This window comes from Cibotium barometz, chromosome 24, assembly GCF_041138505.1.
Source record: "Cibotium barometz isolate CiBa-2024 chromosome 24, ASM4113850v1, whole genome shotgun sequence".
Lineage (NCBI taxonomy): Eukaryota > Viridiplantae > Streptophyta > Polypodiopsida > Cyatheales > Cibotiaceae > Cibotium > Cibotium barometz.
The window spans coordinates 47,048,182-47,068,741 of record NC_141069.1 but is presented as its reverse complement, the minus strand read 5'-3'; the positions used below and the strand labels follow the sequence as shown (position 1 = coordinate 47,068,741).

Sequence of the window (20,560 nt, the reverse complement as noted above, 5' to 3'; positions counted from 1 at the left end):
TTTAGGGCCAAGGCTCCTCTTTAGCTCGTACATGCTAATCTCTATGCAAAATGAGTATGATTACACTTGGAGGTTCTTCCTATTTTTCACATTGATATAGAGTATGAAGATTCAAGTGTATTTTCTTAAGAAAAAGTCTCAAGATTTTAGAAAGTTTAATGAATGGCTTGCATTGGTTAAAACGGAGATAGGAATAAAATTGAAAGGCAATTTAAAACATACCGAGGAGGAGAATTCATGTCTCATAAATTATTGGGTTTCTACAAATAAGGAGGCATAAACACTACCACTCATCACACTCCTCAGTAAAATGGTGTTACAGAGTGCAAGAATCGTGCTTTGAGATGACAAGGAGTATGCTTAGTAGGAGGAATCTACCTAGATTCTTTTGGGTTGAGGTTAACATGGCTATGTACATTCTTAATACGAGTGTAACAAAAGTAGTCAAAGTGATGATGTCACTACGGACAAGCTCAAGTAAGAAACCTTTAGTTGCACACTTGAAAGTTTTTAGGTGTAAATGCTATGTAAATGTTTGAAATGCTCAGAGGATTGAATTGGATGCCAAAGGCTAGAAATGTATCTTCTTGGGTTACATCGTGCAACATGGAGTCGTAGGGATTCTCTAGCAAAGAATATCAACCACATCAGATAGAGGTGCAACCTCTTTTATCCTCATCATGCAACAAGGAAATCACCAAAACAACATAGCCTCCACATGCATCATTGACTTCCTTGCACTTTGATGGAGGTCAGGCCACTTTATTTCCTATGGACTTGGATTTTGAAGATGAAGAACAAGAGCATGATGTGTCACAAAAAGGTAACCTATTACCTAAATGGTAATAGGTTACCTACATGCAGCTTTTGGATGAATTGGAGTCTCTAGCCATCCAAGATTCACCTCAAGATGTTGCAGATGTAAAAGATCAGAGGATAAAACCACGACTTGAGAGAATCTAGTGAATTTTTCTCTTATGAGACAAAGGTATTCAAGATTTTGGAGCCTACAAACTTTGAAGCACAAATGAATCTAAAGTGGATAGTAGCCATGCAAGTAGAATATAACTCCATCCTTAAAAACCACACTTGGGACCTTGTAGATCATCCTCTAAGGCATAAAGTAATTATCACACTATGGGTTTATAAAGAAAAACATAGATCTGATGGTACTTTTGAAAGGTGCAAGGAATGACTGATTAATAAAGGTTTTGCACAAGTTAAAGGTTGTGACTTTCAAGAAACTTTTTCTCCTACAACTAGGTCAACCATAATCAGCACCGTGCTTACACTAACAGTGCAAGGGGGATGGCACGTTCTCTAAATGGATGTAAAATCTAATTTTCTCAATGAGATAACCAGAAGGAGGAGCTATATGTGGAATAGCCACTTGGATTCGTGGTTTCCAATTCTGAAAGCAAAGTTTCAACGTTATGGAAGACACTTTATGATGTGAAAGAGACACCACGCAAGTATATGAGGCACTTTATAAGGTATAGTACTAGAAGAACGATGCTTGTTTTATGAGTATTGGTCTCTTAGACAATCCTTTAGATGTAAATTTGAATGCCTTTTGTTACCAGGGAAAGTATATGGTCATTGTTCTCTCTGTAGATGACCTAATTTTATGAGTATAGTTCTCTTACACAACCCTTCTGATGTAAATTTGTATGCCTTTGTTAGTAGGGGAAGTATATGGTCATGTAGATGACCTAATAGTGAATCAGGATAAAAATATAGATGACCTAATAGTGAATCACGATAAAAATATATCAAAAACATAATATATACTTAGTGTAGAGTTTGAGATGCCAGAAGCCAAATAACATTTTTACCTCTTAATATAAAAAAATAGGTAATATGGTCAAGGCATTTAGCATGACTATATGTAAGGTAATTGGTACCCCAATGGAGGTTGATCTAAAGCTATCCATCGAAGACACCTCAGACGTTGTGAATGAGACCTTATATAGGAAACTGGTTAGACACAATCTTATCTTCTTATGTAATACTAGACTAGAGATCAATTTTTATGTTGGTATTTTGAGTAGGTTCTCCAACAAGCCCTGAGGGAATCATTACAAATAAGGTATGCAAGCCCCACCTATGAAGGTAGCTTTGATAGCTAGTCGAGAAATACTAAGATGGAGGGTGCTAGTAGAAGCTAGGGACTAAAGTCATGGTGATGACCAATGAACTATGTCGAGAAGGGTTTGGCCATGTATCTACATAGAAATGTATACATGAGGTGGCCATGATATGACCATATAGGTTTATGAGTTGTTTTCAGTGACTTCATGCATAGTGTGGACTCGAACCATAAAGATATACAATTGCATAGTAGTAGCAAGTTCCCCACCTCCAGGTAGGCATCTAGGCTCATCTTGGTCCCCTTTGTTAGGGTGTGTAGTAAGAGTAAAGTTTACCTACTTAATCTGTGGAATATTATGAGAAAAGGGTGCAGTGTAGCATGTAGCCTTTGGTAGCGTGTCAAATATAATCTAAGTCATCTCTAAACCATCTAACCTCATGGCCAACTTCCCGTGTGAGTATGGGGATGTTGGGTGCCTAGGCTACTAAACCATGGCTACTCTTTATAATGGGGGTTGTACAAAAATGAGCTACTCATTGTAATGGTAGTCATACAAACATGAGCTAATCGATGCCTAGATAATATACACTATGGAGGTGGAACATTGATTTCCAAAACCCCTCCTTAACATTCATATAATATAAATCATACAACTTTGGAACATTGATTTCTAAAACCCCTCCTTAATATAAATCATACAACTTTGTATTCAGCCTCTTTTGGCAAAACACCATATTGGGGAATATGGGAATTTCCCACAAGTTTGGGACACGTGGTCAAAAGTTTAGATTAACCATAACTTGAACACCACTAATCCAAAATGAGCGCTTTATAGCTCTTTAGATTCCATTTTTCAAGCGCTTTCCAACGATAGGTCATATGATAGGGTTTTGAAAAACTTATAAACATGTTATCCATGTCCTCCTTTTTTAAGTATTCAAAAATGGGAATTGGGAAATTCCCAAATTCACTAATATGGTGTTGCAAGATGAGAGTGCAATAGTAAGCTATTTGTTACTGATCTAAGAAATGTCTCCCGAACCAAGAGAAAAATAATATCAAGTATACGGAGTGCCTAGTGTTGGTAGATGGATCTTCACTAAGTTGTGGGCCCATGGATTTAGCCTAGCTTGTCAGGACAGATTTGCACCCAGCCAACTCCGTGCTTGGGATTAACTCCAGACAATGCTCAACGAAGTTAGCTCTGGTAGCCTCAGAGGAGTGTCTTCACAATAGCCCCTCATTGTGAGAACCCCTTGATCGGCCATATGTTGGGGGCCTAACCTCATGTATCATGGGGGAATTGAGCATAGAACCCTCTAGGTCCCTTGAAAATTGGCTTACACACATGCAGCTACCCTCAAAGGCTCAAGAGAGAGACCTGGTAAGAATCAGGAGGAGTAGAGACAAACTCAACCTTAACATTGACTCTGCTATTCCTCAAGAGTGGCTGACACCTATCCCAGACCTGTATCCCAGACCTCACCCCCCAACAATGGCTATGGTTTGCTGCTCACTTTTTCTATTGGTGGTCCCCATGGCAGATTAGAGAGATCAGAGCCCCCTTTGGAGGATTTAAATGGTTGGCCTTTTATAGAGGGTGAGAGTGAACCGTCTAATTAGGAGGAGACTCTAGATACCCTAGGATTTAGATGTCGGAGGTTGATGGCACCTCGGCTATAGTAGTACATTGGCAGTCAAAGGGCCTCTCATAGCGTTTTCTCTTGAATTTGTTTTAGAGTCTATCGGATAATTTTTGGCCTCTAAAGATCACCCTCTTTCTTTGGTTGATGACACACATGAGCTTGGTGGTTGGCATGGGGTTGGCCATTGGTGGTAGACTAGGAGCTTGTTCAAGGTGCCACCATGCTCAAGAGTCTCAAGGCGACACTACCTTTGGGATTACTGGAAGGCTCAACAGGTTTGGCAATGGATTCTCCACATCTTGAGAATGGAGAGGACCTCGACCCATATCACTACATGGGGAACTGTCACTTGGGCCGCCAGAGAGGTTGAGGTTGTTAGGGCTTACGTGGAGGAAGTTGGGGGGCTAGCACTTGAGGTCTCTCACCTTTGCATTTCTAAAGTACCAGTCCCAGTCCCATCTACTGAGCATTAGAGATTGGGCTCATGCCACAGATGGGAGATTTGCACTACCATTGCATCTTAGAACATATGGAGAGCTAGATGCAAAAATGCCATCAAGGGTACCCACACTTCGCTTTTGCCAAATCAGGAGCATTCGGCTTGACATCATCCATACCCCCCATGCGGTCAGTGGGGGAAGTTCAGGGTTGCTATGAGCGCATCAAAAGTGGCGAGAAGCTTTCTTGAGGATCTTGAGGCCTTTCCGTTTTCCCACTAATAGAGGTGGTGATTGCACTTGGCATTATAGACCACCATTGTGGTAATTCCCCCTGTATGAGATAGCCTCCTCCTTATAAAGTGACCAACCAGAGAAGAAGTGTATATTTCTCCACCTTTGATTATTTGATCCTCGCCCCATAAATGGAGGTGAGTTTGTATCTAGCCTCCTCCTTATAAAGCGACCAACTAGAGAAGAAGTGTATATTTCTCCACCTTTGATTATTTGATCCTCGCCCCATAAATGGAGGTGAGTTTGTATCTAGCCCTTTGTGTTTGTATTTTTCCCTTTATGGATTTTTTAATTAACTAATACATAGATCTTTTTCCCAGAAATTATATATATAGGTTTTGGCATAACAAGATGGCATGCACTAGTTAGCATGTACACATAAGGGAAATATGAGTTTTTCCACACTTTTACATAGATCTTTTTCCCAGAGATTATATATATAGGTTTTGGCATAACAAGATGGCATGCACTAGTTAGCATGTACACATAAGGGAAATATGAGTTTTTCCACACTTTTACCACAATCATCTCTGAGAGTTAGAACCTCAAATATGGTGCTAGCAGCTTGTGCATGGTAGACAACCTCTATCTTGATCTCGCATGCAAGTTAGATTTGAGAGATGTGGTAACAAAATAAAATCATATTTGATGGTGAGTGTAATAGAGTCCAAAAAAAATCTTACTTGATGAAAAACATTCTCAATAGTTTTCAAAGATAGCATATGTGAAAAATTACCTTTAGGGTAAGATAATGTGGGCACCAAATAAGGTGAAAACATGTGCTTAGGTGTCTATATATGTGTGTGTGTGTGTGCATGTGCAAGTGCATGCTCATGCACATGTGCATAGAAACAAGAAACACACATGAATTTGTCTAATATATTGTGTAGTTATGTACATGTGGATGCTACATGCAATCACTTAAAATTAATACTAAAATATGGCTATACTCAAACGAGACATGTTAGTTTCATCTATATCCACATCATCATGCTTTTGTTTAGGAAAAATATAAAATTTTCATGGATTTTAATGTTTAATAAGATGTTGGATCAATGATTTGTTTGTGAGAATGTATTTACATTATGCATTTTGACATGGAATTGATAACAAACAATGTTGTTGCACTTGAATAGGTATTTTGGAGATCCAAATTTATGTAGTGGCACAGAATGTGCATGCCCTTCAAGATCCTCTATGACCACGTCATCAATAAAAAAGAGTACTACAATCAAATATATCTACATTATTTCAACTTTGGCATTTATATATGTCATATCAATGTTGGTAATGTTCATAGTTCAAAAAGAAAGGGTGAAAAGGGCAAGAAATATATCGAACATATCAGCACAATCAAGTAAAGAAGGTATGGGTCATATACTTTTCTTCAAGTGTTAAAATATCAAAAACTCATTGAAACTTATAGCTATCGTCAACATGGAAAACTAATTTTGTTTTTGGTTTTCAATATCACTACTTTAATATGTAGATAAAGTGTTATCTTACAAGATATAAATTTCATAGAAGCTTTAATTTGAATATTTTATTACAAAAGTAGTTATTATACATCATTAGGTCAACCAAGAAACATAGCCTAATGATACATGTACAAATAATACTAAATTTAGTTGGAAGAGCACACAAATTCAATACCCAACTGCCTAGTCTCATCACTATGAATGCTCTATATCCATTAACATGTTAGAAGAGTATTGATTAAGAGGTTAGAGGAAATATTCAAAAAGTATTTAAAGTCATAGAGAGGATCACTTTAGCACCAACATTAGTAGCTGTATAAAGGTTTAGGAGAAGTAGTCAATACTGGTAGAAGTCTTACCTAAAGATGCTAGCTATGGGGTATCTAAAGAGAGTAGAAAGTAGCAAACCACTTCAAGTGGAGAATAAGAGGGTCACCCAAGTACCAAAATGAACTATAAAAATCTCATTATCTAGACTATATATTCTAAAGGTGAAGCAATCTTGTAGTGCTCTTATCTAAAAAGGTTACCCAATTGAAACCCTTTTGAAGAGACTTCCCAATAGACCCATTTTAAGCAACTTGCCAAGAAAAGGCCATATTTAAATACGCTGACCTATTTAGCAAACCTCCTAGAATATACAAAAACAAGTCCTTTTATTACAATTCTACCCTTGAATGGGTTCAAAATAGGAAGTCCTTTATTTCCCAATATCAAATTGAAGGGACAAGACACAAGAGAGTCGCAACAATGTATATTGTGGGTACCTTCTTCGATCTCTCCTACTAGCATAAGCACTTTCCTTTTCATATGTATATAATAGCTTCAATATACCTCCAATATACTTTATGCTCCTTATCAATTATGCTCAACATCGAGGTGAACGTATTGCCTTAAAGTAGCCATTTAGTGTGACTTGGAATAATCATTAAAAGATCCCTTCAATATCCACTCCTTTTAAAGGCACCATCTCTAGTTCTAGATCTTTATGAGGTAGCTATATCAGTATCTTCGTATTTGTTGAGTTCTTTAATGGAACCATCTCTAGTTCTAGCTCTATTCAAGTACATTCATAGCTTTTGAGTTCTATAAAGGCACCATTACTATATCCTCTATCCACTCCTTTTAAAGGTAGATCTCTAGTTCTAGCTCTTTATGAGGTAGCTATATCAATATCTTCATAACTCTTGAGTTCTTTAATGGTACCATCTCTAATTCTAGCTCTATTCAAGTATCTTCATAGCTTTTGAGTTCTTTAAAGGCCCACAATTTCAAATTCTAGCTCTTTATAAGAATATTCTTTATATTAGTATGCTTATAGATTTTGTGTTAAACTTATTAACCTTCAACACCAAATTTTAAATATTAGCTATGATTACACATATCAAAACTTTTGTGTTCAGTTGGCTCATTAAATATCTAAAACATTTCTAGTAATCTAGAAATGTTTTGATGCTTACATTTCTAGTAATTTAGAAATAATTACATGCATCACAAATTTTGTGTTCTAGACATGTGGATATGGCTCATTAAACATCTAAACATTTCTACTAATATATATCTACAAGTAAATTTGATGAAGGAAAAAGCGAAATTTCTCTCTTTTAAAGGCCCAACACTTTTTCATATCAACTAGTGCGACCAAGATAGAGAACTTCCAAATCTAGTACTCCAACACCTAAATAACTTCGAAAGGATCTCCTTTATGATTTAAAACTCCCAAATTCATGCCAAAAGTCCATGTGAATGGCACACTTAGGGAATATACTAGAGGATATATGTTAACCCCATTTTAGGATTAACAGAAGCAGTCTATACTACAGATGACGAGAGTGGCAATAAGTCTCATGAAAAGGCACTATAAAAGTTGTAAAGATTGTGAGAAAAGCTTTCCAAAGATTGAGCTTATTAGTTTGGTTTTGAATATTACATGCCCAAATATGAAAAAGGGCTAGTTATATATAAGACACTTTATCATAATCAAATGTCATAATTGCACTTTGTGCTAAGTGAGTTCTTGTTAATCTCTTTACTCTTCATCTTGTGTATGTGTGTGTGTGAGAGAGAGAGAGGGTTGAGAGGAGATGCTTATTTGATCCTAGCACATGTGCCTTTCTATGTTTAATGTGAGAGAGTGAGAGAGGTGAGTCCTTGCTAGGCAGTGCATGACAGCAAGAGGTAGGCCCTAGAATCTTGGAGCCAACAACTAGTGGTGGAGCTTGGAGATCTTGAGAAGGTAAGAATAGCACAATGGTTGTAGTCTATTGCAACACTTGCATGAATGAGAGAGAGTTCTTTAAAGGGAATAAATGAGCCATAACATTTTGGCACCACTGTGGGGGAGATAATCTTGCTTCTACCTTCTTAGAGCACTAAAATCCTTCCTTGTATACTTAAAAATCTATACTTTTAGTTTTGGCAAAATTCAATGTGAAGTCTTGAGGAGATAACATTGTTGGCAGAATAGTGAAAAGTATGATAGTGTTTAAGTTTTTATTTCTTTTGATTGAAAGATTAGTTTTTGAGTACTTGGAGGGCCTAGAGGGAAGAAATCCAATTAGTTTTGTTTATTTTTTATGTTTGCAACACTTCTGCTTTTTCATGTACAAAACTAGAGTGTTGTGTTATTTTATTTTTATTCAAAATCACATAATTATGAAAAATATTATTGTTTGGGTTTTGTTGAAGATTTAATTACCTTAGCTATGGTAAGCATACTCAAATTGCACGTTTTTAGTAGGTAAAAAAAGTGTTTGGACTCCCAAAAAATAGATCAAAGATAATTAATGATTTTTTAGACTTGGGGGTTTTCAACGGGTGTTAAAAACCAAATAAATTCACATTAACAAAAAATACCAAAAATCACATCATGATTTAAGGGATTATCTTGCCAAAAATATAAATTATTATCCTTGAAATCTTATCCTCTTATCTTTAAAAACATTTTGAGAGTGAAAAACTACAATTTTTCATGGCCATGACTATCTTGAGATTTTTACACGTGACTATCATGCCAAAAGAATTTCAGCTATGGAGGTTACTAGGGTGACTTCATTATCTAAACTCATTGTCAAAGTTAATTACAAGCGAATTCGATACCAAAAGATAAATGTTTTGACATAAAAACCATAGTTTTTCACACTATAAAGGTCATATTTTGACTATTAAAGTACATTGGTAGAAAAACTACGATTAAAATATCAATTCCCCTAGCTGCCAAAAACTAGAGTTTTTCACAGCTCTGACTATCTCTAGTTATTTATGCATGACTATCTCTTTCTTCACATGTCAATATCCCCTAGAAATCGATACCCTCATTATCTTTTAGATCAGCTCAATTGTGGATGGTGCATAGCCTAACCAGTTGTGGGTAGAGAATACTTGGCATCTATAAACATTACCAAAGTTCTATTTAGTCGAATCAATGGAACAACCTTTTTGGAGGTGGAAATTACATTTAGAGAGGCCCATAGACAGGTGCAAATCTTAATCAAAAGAAACAATATAGCCAGAGACCTAAGAAAGGAATCCGTTAGAGGTTATGCCATAAGCTGAATACCTTTCACAAGCTTTGGTATTCGGGATGCCACACTTAGAGCCAATATTAGAAGATCTAAAGGGGGAATGAAAATAAGCAACCCATCACAGGTTAGGAGGACCCAACCTAGAAAAATAGGGATCTTTATGAGGACAAGGAGTGTTAAAAGATACAAGTTCACACCATCTATGGTTTGAAAAGCCTTAGAAATATGCCTGCCTATTTGGTGAAAAAATTCCTACATCAAAGAAAGAATTGCAAAGTCACGTTTTCTTAGGAGACAATTCTGCAAAGCTAAACGACACAATTTAGCTAATTGGATTAGCAGCAAGATTATGGAGATGAAGATGAAATCATGACCTGTCTAGCTATGAGTGATGAGCTGTTTACCTACAGAGATCATTATAAAAGCCGAGTGTGTAGCCTAGCCAAACAAGATAGTGAAAAAGAGTAAACAAGAAGTTTACAAGAAGCCACTGCTGAGTATGTAGCCTAGCCTAACACTCACAACATTATGTTGATTGTAATATTTAAGTTGATTTAGCTCCTTAGCATCAGGATAGGGTTTCTAGGGATTAGCCCTTTCACATTAGAGTTAGAATCTATCATTTGTTGTATCCTATCTGATTCAATAATATAAACATTCGATTTCAACTTGTTTATTTAGTCTGATTGTTGGTCTTCTATCACAATTCCTTGTCCCCACCATTTTGGCATGGTATCAGAGCCTCATTTACTCGATTGCGTAGAGTCTTCCTAGGCACCATCTAGCCTCTGAGATCAAGCACACCATCATTACATCAGCTTAAGTAACACCTGCCTTAGATCTACGCCACCTCCCATCTGGCCATTTTGCTGCATGTTGGCATTGCATAAACTGCTAGTCAGTCTTTTGCATTCTGGCATTCAACATTTTGCACTTGGGTTACAGATTTAGCATCAGCCACTTTCATATATACAGATGCGAATTTGTAGAATTTGCATTAACTTCTGATTTGCTCTGATGCTACATCATCTTTTGATCTATTGATGCCATGTTATCTTTTGATTTGTTGATGCCATGTAATATTTTAATTTGGTGATGGAACATCATCTTTTGACATGCTGAAGCCATGTCATCTTTGGACCTGTGAAAGCCATGTCATCTTTTGATGTGCTTAAGCCACATCATCATCTGACCTATTGATGTCATATCATCTTTCGTTTTGACCTACTAAAGCTAGTAATCTTCCGACTTGTTGATGCCACATCATCTTTAGATTGTCAAAGTGCACTATATAAAATAGTTGACTAAATTCATTGTCTGAAATAACTATGAGAGTGAGCTATATGAATCAGCTGGAATCATGTTCTTGAGCCAGCTGCTGACGGAATCAACTATCTATATTAACTATTAGAGTCATCCATCTGAGTCGACTTGCTCTACTTTGACAAGCCATTGACCTGCCTCTGCTGACAAGCCATTGACCTACTACTCATAGCCGTCCACATATTGCTGATATCAGTCATTTTCTACTGTGACAATCACTGTCTATTATTGTACATATTTTCACATTCTGGAGTTAACATTCAACGTTTGGCCACGTTTACTGTTGGAGTCACCTCCAGCTCTATCAACATCCGAAGGCAGAATCAACTATCTGTTCTACTGACTCAATGACACCCAATTTGAGTAGCCTACTTTTGTAGGAAGCTAAAAAACTCAATAGTACAAACAACACAACCTGGAAGATGAAGCTAGAGTCACTATTATTCTTTTAAGATTGTTGGGAGATAATTTCTATGGAGAGACAAACTAATTTGACTATCAAATCTCTAGCAAAATGGGACAAGAAGGCCATGTTTTTGGTCCACATAATAAAGCTAAGTGTGAAGGATGACATCCTCAAGGGAGGTGCTAACTCCCAAAGAATCTTGGGACAACCTAAAGAAGGTGTATGAGTCTAAAAGCACTTCAAGGAAAATTACCTTGAGGGATGAACTCACAAATAAGACAAGGGAGCCAAATGAGACTACTACAGACTTCATCAAGTGGGTGACAGATCCACATCAACAACTAATAAATGTGAGAGATAAGACATCTGATAAGGAGCTTGCTACAATCTTCATCCATGTGCTCAAGGCAGGTTATGCTGGTCTTGTTCAAGGCCTCATCATTTTGAGGGAAAAACCATCACTAGACAAAATGGAGCAGATCCTTAGGGGGACGAGGATCAAAGATAAGTAGCCATGAAGAACATCCATGGTAGCCATGAAGAACATCCATGGTAGCAACATCACTTCAACAAGTAACAATTACAAAGACCTCTTAACAACAGAGAAACGAAGATAAAATTATCAAAGACAATGACGAAGACATAAAAACTATGAGCCCAATAAGAACAACAATGATCAAGGTTATTATTCTTCTAATGGTAGATGTGGCTATTCCTCTAGAGGTAGAGGAAAAGGTAGAACTTCTCATAACTCCATTCAATGTTTTCACTGTCAAAAATATGTACAGTTTAAGAAATATTGCAAGAAAAAGTAAGGTGATCTGAAGGGGAAATCAATAAAGCTGTGTTGAAGATGAAATCTCTCAATGCTTCATAAATGCCAACACTTTCTCTCTATTGAAGAGATGAAAGAGGCCAATCATGTAGACCATGGCAGCAAGCAGGAACCATGGTGGATTGATTATGCAGAAAGCTCCTACATAACTTCTCATGCTGAATATTTTTCCAAGTTGGATTCTATTCATGATGGTTTGGTTTATACTACAGATAGCACTCCAACTTGAAGAGCTCAAAAGCATGGAAAAATCTTCAAGTTGAGTGGATAAGTGGCAAACTTGTTAGCAATTTAGGCTAATAGGTTAGCCTCTTTACCTCCATCATAATTATGGCATAAAAGGTGTGGTCACCTAAATTTCAATAGCATGTGTCTTCTTAAATCAAGAGGTATGGTTTTAGGCATATGATCCCTACAAAAAGTTGATAAAGTATTTTAAGCCTATTGCATTGGCAACAAGTAGTATAGAGATACATTTTTCTAGAAGCACAAGTAGAGCAAGAGGATTCCTTGACCTCATTCACATAGATGTTTGTGAGTCAGTCCACACTCCTTCAAGTGGTGGTAATACATACTATGTTTCCTTCATAGATTATTACTCCATACATAGGTTTATTCATAAAATCCAAATCTGAAGTATTTGGCATTTTCATGTTATGGTTTAGAATATGACATGAAGAAGCATCAAGGTCCTCAGGTTAGATAATGGAGGTGAACACCTCTCAAAAGTCTTTAGAAAATACCTTCTTGAGCATGGCATCATAAGTAAACTAATCTTCAGCTATACACCTCAACAAAATGGAGTTGCTTATTAGAGGAAGAACAGAGTCCTACTTGAGTCAGCCAGGTATATGTTAAAGGAGAAGAACCTCTCCAACACCTACTAGGCTGAAGCTGTTAGCATAGCATGCTACCTCTTATGAATAGATTCTTATGAATAGATCCCCAACTGAAGCACTCCAGGATATCATCCCATATGAATACTTTAATGGAATCAAGCCTCAATTATTATCATCTCATAATATTTAGTTGTTTAGCTTTTTCTCATATTCTAGATTCAAATAGGAAGAAGCTTAATGACAAGTCAAGAAAGTGTGTGTTTGTTGGTTATAGTAGTGAGCATCACGCTCACAAACTCTATGATCTAATAAAAAAGAAAACATTTATGTTAAGGGATGTGATCTTTGATGAGACAAACAGCTGGACATCAACTCATCCATTATATGCAGACACCCCTTCTTCATCAGCTACCCTCAAAGGGGAGATAACACCTTTGGAGGACTCCATTGAAGAACTAGAGGAAGAAGATGATGCCCACCAAGAAACCCTTAGGAGATCTACCATCTATTGAAGAACTAGAGGAAGAAGATGATGCCCACCAAGAAACCCCTAGGAGATCTACCATCTATAGAAAGTAGCCCCAAAGGTTAACATATCACAGAAGTAACAATTCACACTTTGAACAAACAAATTATGCTCTCTTAACATCACTGATGTAGCATGATGAACCCCTCTTCTATGAGGATGCCTGTGATAAGAAAGAATGGACAAATGCAATGGACAAAGAGATGACTGAACTCTACATGAATCATAGTTGGGATACATGTCAACTTCCAACCAACAAGAATCCATACGCTACAAATGGATTTACAAGATAAAGTAAAACAAGTACAAAGCAACACTTGTGGCTAAAGGTTTTGCTCAGAAATAGGGGGATGATCATGAAGAGACCTTTGCAATAGTACCCAAGATGAATTCCATCAGGTTAGTCCTTTCTCTAGCCTCTCTTCAAAAGTGGAAATTGTGACAAATGGATGTCAACAATGTCTTCCTCAATGGCCAACTTCAGGAAGAAGTCTACATGCAACAGCCTATAGGCAGGGTAAAAAATAAGATGCCTCCATGAATATATAAGTGTAGGACAATTGGAGATTATTCCTCCTATATAAATCTATACTTATATAAAATAGGGAAAATGTTTTTCAAAAATGCCCTAAAATTTCTAAATTTGGGTAAATATTTTCTAAAATCCTTCAAAATGGCCAAAATTTGGGCAAATATTTTATATCGGGTGAATGTTTTTGCAGAAAAACCAATTATAAAAGATTAGCCCCTATTTTTTCCTTGTCCGTAGGTAATGTCAAAGAAGGAAAAGAGCATCTTGTTTGCTAGTTGAAGAAGATCTTCTATGGTCTGAAATAAGCTCCAAGAGCCTCGTATGGAAAAATTTATGAACATCTCAAATCTCAAGGGTTCCAGAAGAGTAATGTAGAAGGACATTATTCTTGTTCTTGTGTATGTTATAATGATCTGATTTTGATAGGAAGCAATGAAGCCGTGGTTGCAGCTCTCAAATCCAAGCTCTCAGCTGAGTGTCAAATGAAAGATCTTGGATACCTGCACTATATCCTTAGGATTGAAATAGCCATGACCATAGTAGTAGGTGGTATCTTCATCTCTCAGAGCAAAAGTACATGTAGACTATTCTCAACAAGTTTAGTATAGAGACCTGCAAGCCAGTGGCTACACCAATGGAATCCACTCTAAAGCTCACAAAAGATGAAACAAGACATCCTTCTGATACTACTGTGTATAGGAACCTCATTGGTTCTCTTAATTTATTTGACTATCACTAGGCTAGATCTCTGTTTTGTAGTAAATAGTCTTTCTCAATTTATGGAAAACCCCAAATTATCTTATTGTGTTGTAGCCAAAAGAGTGCTAAGATACTTGGGGTTTCTTAAATGTAGGTGAGACACTAGTGATTGTGACTATGCACCATGTCTAATAGATAGAAGAAGCATCAGTGGAAATGCATTTTTTCTTGGCATGGAGGAGCCATTTCATGGTATTCTAAGAAGAAGAATACATTCAACCTTTCCTCTACAGAGGTTTAATGCAAGGCTTTAACCACCTCATCCTGTGAAGCTATATGGCTGAAACGATGCTTGTAAGAACTTAGTCATTATGGAGTTGATGGTCCTACTCCTATTCTTTGTGATAGCATATTAGCTCAAGCCTTAGCCAAAAATCTATTTATGCATCAAAGGACTAAGCATATTTAAGTCAAAGAACATTTCATCCGAGAGAAGATACACTGAGATGACATTGTGTTGCAGCATTACAATACTAGAGAGAATGTTGCAAACCTCTTCACTAAACCCCTAGGCAAAAATCTTTTTTTCAAGCATGGAGCAAGTCTTGGCATGATGGAGCTTCTCTTAAGGGAAGGTGTTTGAAGAGTAAGGGAAGGATCCATAGTGGCTCCATGCTTGGAGCAAGGGAAGGCTCAATAGCCTTCCACAAAATAAACATGTTTTAGATTTTTTAATTTTTCATTTTGTAGGTCTAAATCAATTGATTGAATAAGCTATTTGAGTCAACTGACTAAATCAGCTAACTGAATCAGCTAACTGAATCAGCTATTTGACTTATGCTCAAGTTAGCTTGCAACCACCAAAGTTTGTCAAAGTCATTTTTTTAAATCAGCTGTCTAAATCAGCTTATTGTAGTCAACTAGCTAACAAAGGTTTAGAGATGTTGCTGATCTTGAGGGAAGGTGTTAAAAGATGCAAGTTCACACCATCTATGTTTTCCAAAGCCGTCGCTTGTTTGGTGAAATAATTACTAGCTAGAGAAGAATACCATTATGAAACTAACCTAAGACGATAGAGGGTATACACAACAGCATAACCAACTTATGATCCAACCCCAAAATTAACCACAACTACCCCACCTCATTTGTGAAGTATGACATCAGAAATAGGTAGGGGGTTGCAAGGGAATTGGGGACTACTAAAGTTCATGTCCCAATCTTTAGTGAAGATGGTGATTCCATATGATATGTAAAAATATTTAAGTCCATTTCAAAAACATGTGGATCAATTGATGAGCTCACAAATATCCATTCTTTTTCCTAACTTAGGTGGGAAGGTACATCAATGGTACAAAACTCTAAAGCTAGAGGATAAGGTCAATTTTACTCAGCTTAAGAATGTATTTGTGCTAAGCTTTGCTAGAAGTGGTGAGAAGAGAAGTGGAGCCCAAAGGCACATCTCCACAACCTCAAGCAAAAAGAGCATGAGCAAGTGAGAGATTAGGTTTCTTAGCTTAAATATTTAAACTCTTGGTGTAAGATCTTAGAGAGGCTAACCCATGAACAATTGTTGTCATTCTTCCAAAAGAACATTAGGACCTCAATGGAAGGCTTCTTGGGCCCTTTTATTTGGCAGTTTAAGGGAGTCAAACCTTTTCTCTTAAGAAGAAACGTTTTCTAATTAGAAGCTTCAAAACGGCTACTTTATTCGAATTTGAATTTTGGGGGGAAAATGGAATTTAAAATCTAGCGGATAAAACCATATCATGTAACATATCTATGGAAAGCTCTTGATGCGTAGATCATGGATCTATAATCTCCGCTCAAATCGGAGCTTGTATGTAGAAGTTATGGAGGTCCGAAAATTGTAAAATTGCCCCCCTCCCCCCCTTTTGGGGAAAAAGTGCACCCTTTGACCACTCTTACACCTCTCTTAAAAACCCAACATTTCAGTCCACATGGCAACCCCCCATTTGGCTATTCCTTAATCACCTTGATTAGGCTTGGGCAAATTAAAGGGCCCAAGAAGACCCCATTCACTTCCTAATGAGTATGAGATCTGAGAATGCATGGCTAGCTAGTCTTATCAAGACTAGCTACATTGGTGGATGCATGCTACAAGATGGCCACATCGAGTTCAAAATTAACATACTGGAAATACCCGAGCCTAAAGAAAATAAGACTCCATCTTTAGCTTTAGCATTTCAGGTTGGCATGACTTAGACTAGGCAACGATAGGTAAAAGACAAAAATGATGAATTAACCTTAGCCATCCTATAGACAGTTAAGTTAAAGAAGGTAAGGGAACCTCCAAACAATGCACACCTTTGCCCAAGGAGAGATGTAGTTTGGTGTTCAATGCATGGAACGCCCTCACCTGCGACACATTGGTACCACTTCTCTATTGTGCTCATTGTAAATGCTTAGAAAACATAATGATACTTTCATTTATAGATGTGGTGCCGCTACACGAATGTGATAGCTAGACCAACTATAGAATTACTATAACCACCAATCCAACATACTCGAAATCGACCACCATAAAGTGAGTCTCCTAGGGTAGAGATACGAACTTGATCAGGTCTATTGTACCACTACTAGGTTTCTTGTTCAAAGGATGATCAAAAGAGAAACGGATTAGTATATGGAATCTATAAGAGATCCCCTTTTCAAGGCCTTGATCATTACCATAAAGTTAAATGATGATAAAGAAGGATTTGAACAACATTTTTAACCAAGAAATGGCTACAAATTGATGAAACATAAGCCACTCATGAGCTTGAGTCTATCTAACCCCGATCTACTCCATAACACATGCATATCACTTACTATGCACCCTACAAAACTATCATAGATGTAACCAGCTAATGGAATTTAAATAGTTGGGCACCCTCTCCCAAGGTCAGTAACTAAAGTATATTATAATGGACTATTTGATTTTCATGATATCCTTCATATGTCCAAATAGTGGGACATAATGTACATGGACAAAAACACTATGACCATCTGCAAAAGAGGAGGATGTGGATGAGATCTAAAATATGGGGATCCCAAATGGGCATCATTTCTATGTTTTAAACCCCATAAAGAAAGATGATGGTATGGATGATATTTAGAATATTTGGATCCTAGATGGAAACCATCTATATCTTTTAGGCCCTATGAAATGTCTACATAACAAGGACATGTATTAATATTTTTGTCAGATATGGATGATGCATTAGGATCCTACTTTAGTGATTAGTTGGAGGATAATTACTGGAATCTCCTTCCATGTTAATTTTCCATTGAAAAAGGATAGGCACTCCCTTGGAATGCATAATTACCTACTTCATTAGTAGTAGAGCTCATTTACTCTATGTCATAATAATAGATGCCTAAGTTATCTATCACAGTGGCAAGCTCATGAAGTTACATTTGAATCCTATCACAATCAACTATTACCATGGTTGTCATAAGACAAGGATCATGGAAATATGCTATCCTTACAAGTATACCCATATATTTCACTATAGTATGTCTTTTTTATTTGGTAATTTTCTTCAAAGAGTTGAGTTTCATATACAAAGCTTAACTTGTGATACACCATCCAAGAGTTCTATGATTATCAAGGGATCCTTATATTGGATTTTGTAGCAAAATAATCATTCTACCAAGCCTATTTGTTACCTTGGAGAACATTAACCTCCACTTTCCCAAAGAAAGTCATCACTCCCACACCTACCCCTTTAATAGAAATACATATTTACCCATTGTTATTTCCCAAAGCAAGTCATCACTCCCACCTACTTCTTTAATAGAATTACACATTTACCCATTCATTCTTATTTTACTCTCTTTGTTTATTCCTTTCTATATAGTCACTGTATACTTTCTTATGCAAGTATATATGTAGGTTCTTAATGTGATTCACTTGGAGTGTTTGTGCCATACACCATCCTCTTAATGTCTTCTCCTATCTCTAAAGGTACATTCTTATTGGAAGAGATAATGGGGGTTCACCTTCTTAAGGATATAATCTTACCTTGATATAGTTGTTTTTCTCAAGACAGCATAGGATAAGCTCCATCACTATATTTTAATCTTGTGCATCCCTACATTCTTTAAGTTAGGTGCAAGTGTAGGTGTACAAGTGTTACTTTTCCCTTAATTGAATCATCATTGTTCTTATTTCTATGTTTCCTTTCAAATTTACCTTTAATATTGTTTTTCAAGGCTTATCCATTATCTTCCTTTCTTTATCCTTGTCATAGTTTAATTAATGTTGGTAGAAAAACATGGACCCCCCTTGTTGATGTGACAATGCCACTCGAAAACATAAATAATGGAAAGTGAGATAGACGGTTTCACTACAACAAAAAGAGGGGGTAGAAACATTTATAGCGTGGCTTTTATAAAGGGAACTGGAAAAGTGTCAAGGTGTAAGCGTCACTATAAGTGCCACTATATAAGCGTCACTGAGCAATGCTAAGAAAATAGAAACAAATTAGGGATAGATTGGGGTATTGTCCCCAATCTTTCCCATTGTGTGTATGAAACCTATTATGTGCATAATATACATATCTAATGGAAGAATTGAAATATATATCTATTATGTGTATACTCTATGCATAAACTTATGCATAAGATTATGCATTGAGCTTTCATGCATAAGCTTAAAACTTGCATTAAGCTCTATGCATAAAGCTTAAATGCATTGAGCTTTAATGCATAAGCTAAATGAATTAAGCATGCATTAAGATCTATACATAAATCTTTAAGCTCTATTCATAAGACATGCATTACGCTCCATGCATAAAGCTCTATGCATAAGCTTGGGCATGCATAAAGCTTAGAGCATATATTGAGCTCTATGCATAAGGCTTTATGCATAAGCTCTATGCATGTTGTAATCTCTATGCATAAAGCTTTATGCATAAGCTTAAATCATGCATTAAGATTTATGCATAAGGCTTTATGCTTAAGCTCTATGCATTCTTTAAGCTATCTTAATGCATTAAGCTCTAAGCTTTATGCATAGAGATTAAAGAACGTATAACTCCCTATTAATAAGGCTTTATGCATAAGCTTAAAGTATGCACAAGACTTTGCATAAGCTTTAAGCATTCATTAAGACTCATGCATAAGCTTTAAGCATGCATTAACCTCTATGCATAAGGCATTATGCATAAGATTTATGCATAAGATGCTTGAAGCTTATGCACTAAAATAAACCTAAACCCGGAACCCAAGGGTGCAATAGACATAGAGCTTGCTTTAATGATAACAAGGAAAAAGAGGGCTTACTTCTTTATTGTCAAGCCAAAGGAGAGGATTAGTGCAAGACCTACAAAACATAAAATTAAAACAAGTGATTAGCAACGTATTTAATGAACTCTACCTACCTAAGCTCTATTCATGCTTTAAGCTAAATGCATTAAGCTCCATGCATAAAGCTTAGGCATGTATAAAACTTAAAGAATACTTTAAGCTCTATGCATAAGGATTTATGCATAGAGATTAATGCATGCTTAATGCATTAAGCGTACAACATCCATAAAGCCTTATGCATAAAGCTTAATGCATGCTTAAAGCTTATGCATTGAGCTTGTGCATAGAGCCCAAAGCATGAATAGAGCTTTATGCATAAGCTTAAAGCATGCAAAAACTTTATGCATAAGCTTTAAGAATACGTTAAGCCTTATGCATGGAGCTTTGTTTGTGCTTTAAGATCTATGCATTAAGCTTTATACAGTAAGATAAACCTAAACCGGGCACCTAAGGGTGAAATAAACATAGAGATTGCATTAAAAAATAAAAAAAAAGAGGGCCTACCTCTTTATTGTCAAGACCAAGGAGAGGATTAGTGCACGACCTACAAAATATCAAATTTTAAAAAGTGATTAGTAACACATCTAATGAGCTCTACCTCAAAACAATAAGAGACATA

The 20,560-nt window shown here is 36.6% G+C and overlaps 1 protein-coding gene across 3 annotated transcripts in view; it reads left to right on the top strand.

The window, feature by feature from the left end:
* LOC147625382 (putative LRR receptor-like serine/threonine-protein kinase At1g67720) overlaps positions 1-20,560 on the top strand; it is a 136,038-nt gene that overhangs the window by 65,465 nt on the left and 50,013 nt on the right. For all 3 annotated transcript variants that reach the window (XM_086818715.1, XM_086818716.1, XM_086818714.1), the window contains one exon: positions 5,606-5,835. In XM_086818715.1, coding sequence (XP_086674841.1) covers positions 5,606-5,835 — 230 coding nt within the window. The remainder of the gene's footprint in view (positions 1-5,605; positions 5,836-20,560) is intronic.